Source organism: Puma concolor, chromosome E3 (genome assembly GCF_028749965.1).
Source record: "Puma concolor isolate L17-30 chromosome E3, mPumCon1.1.hap2, whole genome shotgun sequence".
NCBI classification, from domain to species: domain Eukaryota; kingdom Metazoa; phylum Chordata; class Mammalia; order Carnivora; family Felidae; genus Puma; species Puma concolor.
The window spans coordinates 4,869,983-4,874,183 of NC_141682.1; the positions used below are offsets into that span (position 1 = coordinate 4,869,983).

General features: G+C 58.1%; 1 protein-coding gene across 1 annotated transcript; it reads right to left on the bottom strand.

Annotated features, from left to right (window-relative positions):
• Positions 1-476: 476 nt before the first annotated feature.
• LOC147572883 (olfactory receptor 10AC1-like) lies at positions 477-3,362 on the bottom strand. Its single transcript, XM_086692269.1, has one exon. It carries the CDS (start codon positions 3,125-3,127, stop codon positions 2,150-2,152), a length of 978 nt encoding a protein of 325 aa, XP_086548395.1. The 5' UTR covers positions 3,128-3,362; the 3' UTR covers positions 477-2,149.
• Positions 3,363-4,201: the final 839 nt, after the last annotated feature.

Genomic DNA, 4,201 nt, shown 5'->3' on the forward strand with positions numbered 1-4,201 from the left:
AAAATAAATAATTAACTTACATCAAAATAAACTTAAAAAAAGAAAAGCCATCTGCAAGCATCTCTGAGGATCCAGGGCCTTTTCCCTGCCCAATCAGGACGGTCAAGTTTTCCGGACGCAGCTAGTGTGCTCAGTTACAAGCCTGCTGCTCCCGAGGCTACTTGCGTTGGTTAACTGGGCCCAAGAATTGCCAGCTGAGGTTTACAGCCAGCTCTGACAGACCCCAGACCAGACCCCAGAAGACGCGGTCCTACCGCTTTCTGCCCTTGGACTCCAGAGCTATGCCCCTGGGCCTATAGCCCTTAAGCGAGACGCCCACACAGCCCAGAGCTTGTCTATGGTTTATTCCTCCATCCGGTATTTACTAAGAACTGCCAAGTTCATAAGGTCTGAGACCTGGCTTTAAAGAGCTCACAGTATAATTGAGTGGTAAGTGAAGGAGATGTTTAAATTATATTTTAGACTGCCAGTTTATTTATTTATTTATTTTTAATTAGAGAGGGTATGAGCAGGGGAGAGGCAGAGAGAGAGATCCCGAGCAGGCTCCTTGCTGTCCGTGAAGAGCCTTGACTTGGGGCTCGAACTCACAAACCGGGAGATCACGACCTGAGGCGAAGTCAAGAGTTGGACACTCAACTGACTGACCTGCCCAGGCGCCCCTAGAGTGACAGCAGTTGTGATTGAGGGGGGGACGGAGAGGGGGGCTGTCTTAGCGTGCTGCACAGACTAGGGGGCTTCTGAACAACGGACATTGCTCACCAGACCGGAGGCCGGGAACTCCAAGATCGAGGTGCTGGCAGATTTCGTGTCTGTTGAGCACCCACCTCTTGTTTGCAAACAGCCGCTTCCTCGCCGTGGCCTCACCCGGTGGAAGGGGAGAGGGAACGTTCTGGAGCCTCCTTTATAAAGGCACTAATCCTGTTAACAAGGGCTCCACCCTCATCACCTAATTACCTCTAGAGGCCCCACCCCTAAGCCCGGCTCCCGGCGATTAGGTTTCCACATGATGCATTTAAAGGGGGAGGGGGAGGACAAAAACATTCTCGCTACAGCAGTATTTGGGTTGATCACTGAACAACACGAGGCATTTTCACACGTGGAATGCGGAACGAGAGGAAGTGTGCACCGGGGGCATAAGGCAGCGTGAGCAAAGGCAACGCTGAAGGCGTGGCTCGCTGCGCAAACAGGAGAACAGCTGTAGCTCATTTTAAATACAAGGAGGTGCACAGATCTGATGAAGTTTTGAACACCTACCTACCGATGTAATTACCACGGAGATCGAGATCTAGAACATCTCCAGTGCCCAGACCATCCCCCTGTGCCTGTGCCAACCTAGATCCTTCTCCCAGGGAACCACTATCATATCAACCAGCACAGATTAGTCTGTCATTGGCCTTTTACGTACAGGGAGGCATTCGGTTTGCGCTGTCTTGCTGCTTTTTTTTTTTTTCTTCCCAAATGTTTATTTTTGAGAGAGACAGAGCATGAGCGGAGGGACAGAAAGTGAGGGAGACACAGAATCCAAAGCAGGTTCCAGGCTCTGGGCTGTCAGGGCAGAGCCCCATGTGGGGCTTGAACCTACGAACCTCGAGATCATGACCTGAGCCAAAGTCAGACCGACTGAGCCCCCCAGGCGTCCCCATCCCATGACTCTGCCACCAGTCGTTTGCGTCTATTCCATGTTCGTGAACATTTGCATGATTTTCAGTTGTGTATTATAAATTAAGGAACCATAAACTTGTACCTTAGCACTCGTTTCTCTTCAAAAGGTACCGTGTGATCAGAATTTAGAGCAGTTGTTCTCAACCAAGGCTGATTGCGTCCTCCCCCCCGCCCTCCGCCCTCTGGCAATGTCTAATGACATTGTTTATTATCTCAACTGGGGGGGTTGTGTGCAAGTGGCATCTACTGGGTAGAGACAAGGGGTGGCTGCTGAATATTCTCCAGTGCACGGCCACCAGCGAGAACCGTTCAGCTTGAAGTGTCCACAGCAGCCAAAGAACTAGGCTCAAGTCCGATTTTGGAGTCCTTGTGACGCTGGGCTCGGGTTTGTGTCCAGCAGGTCTTGGGGAGCCACAGACGGCTCTGGGATGGTGAGGTTCCCCTCAATGGGGGAGATCTCAGGCCAGACGCCGTCTGGCACGCAGCATTAGCTGACCTCGGCCCGGACGACGTTCCCTGACGTCCTGCCGCCGACCACCCGCCACAGGGCACCCTGCACGTCCCGGTTGCGCAGCGTGTAGATGGCAGGGTAGAGCAACGGCGTGAGGTTGATGTAGACGAGCGACACCAGCTTGTCCTCCTCGAGGGAGCGGCTGCTCAGGGGTCTGGCGTACATGGCCGTGGCACAGCCATAGTGGAGCACGGCCACGGTGAGATGCGACGCCACCGTGTTGAAGGCCTTGCGGCGGCCTGCCACCCCCCCAACTCCCAGGATGACCGCCAGCACCCTGGTGTAGGACAGCAGGATCAGGACCAGAGGCAGCACCAGCAGCAGCAGGCAGGCGGCCAGCAGGACCCTCTCCTGCAGGTCCCGGTCCCCACAGGCCAGCACCAACACGGCCGGGAGGTCACAGAAGACGTGGTTGACGAGGCCCCCCCGGCAGAAGGGCAGCTGGAAGATGGCCACGGTGAGGCCCAAGGCCAGGAGAGAGCCCCCAACGCAGCAGGAGGCGAGAAGGCACCGGCAGCGCCCCGCGGTCATGAGCCGGGGGTAGCAGAGAGGGCGGCAGATGGCCAGGTAGCGGTCCAGCGCCATGGCGGCCAGCAGCAGGCACTCGGAGCCTCCCAGCGCCACGAAGAGACCCATCTGGGCAGCACAGGTGGAGCGGGCCACCGCCTGGCCCCCCGGGGGCAGCAGGAAGCCCGCGAGCATGCGCGGAGTCAGCACCAGCGTGTAGGCCACCTCCACGGCCGACAGCGCCCCCAGAAAGAAGTACATGGGAGTGTGCAGGGCGGGGTCCCCGACGGCCAGGCCCAGGATGAGCAGGTTTCCCACCAGCGTGGCCAGGTAGAGTGGCAGCAGGAAGGCAAAGAGCAGCAGCCGCAGCCCCCGGGGCCACCCGGAGAAACCCAGGATCACGAACTCCCGCGGAGCCGTCCGGTTTGACCCAGGCCAGGGGCTCATGTCGGAACCTGAGGGAGGACAGGGGTGCAGGCCAGAGAGGAGGGTCGCGGTGACACACCCCTCCCAGAAACACAGGGCCCTCGCCTCTCCAGGGTTCAGCCCCCACACCCCCTCCACCAGGGACGCGGGGCGTTCTCCCCAAGCCGGCACCTGTCGCCCCCGTGAGTCCTCCAGGAAAGCAGGTGTCTGCAGCCACCGTCCGCTCTCCCTCTGGCTTCCGCGGCCCGTGCTCTTCCAGGCCCCCCACCCGCCCCGTGCCTTCTGCACACCTCTCCACCCCCCCCACCCCCCACCCCCGTCCCGGGCCACCATCCAGCTGACCTCCCCGGAGGGGCCTCAGCTGCCTGGGGGAGTCACCGCCTCCAGGCCTCACGGGTACACCCGCAGGTGGATGTCCGCCAACCCCGTCGAACCGCCGGCTCAGGCCGATGCGTCGCTCCTGTGCACATCCCACCGGCACGCGAGCCGCCCTTCCCGTTTAACCAGCGCGTCCTCTGCTGGGGGTGGGGGCGCTGCTAGCGCATCGAGGGCGTTTCTCCGGAGCACCGTGCCCGCCACCGCACTGTGAACCGCGGCCCTGTCCCTGACCGTCTCCTGTGTGACAGAATATCTAAAGATATTTTGATGTGGGGGCACCTGGGCGGCTCAGTCGGTAGAGCGTCCGACTCTTGGTTGCAGCTCAGGACATGATCTCGTGAGTTTGGGCCCAGCATCAAGCTCCTCGATGACGGTACGTATGGAGCCTGCTTGGGCTTCTCTCTCCCTCTCTGTCCCTTCCACACTCACTCTGTTTCTCAAAACAAATAAACTTCAAAAACAGTCAATAAAGATATCTTGATGTTTCAAGAGCCCAGAAAGAATTCGGAGGGGCATCGCGTTGATCTAGAATACTAGGTCAGTAAGGGAGCATTACACTGGGCCTGTTGGGATTAATTTAGGGGTCTTTGAAGAGCCTCAGACCAGTGCACATCTCAAAACAGCTCTTTCTAGCCAAGCCAGTGTGTGTGTGTGTGTGTGTGTGTGTGTGTGTGTGTGTCTATTTGCACACGCGTGTGCAGGGCACAGTGGGTGCCT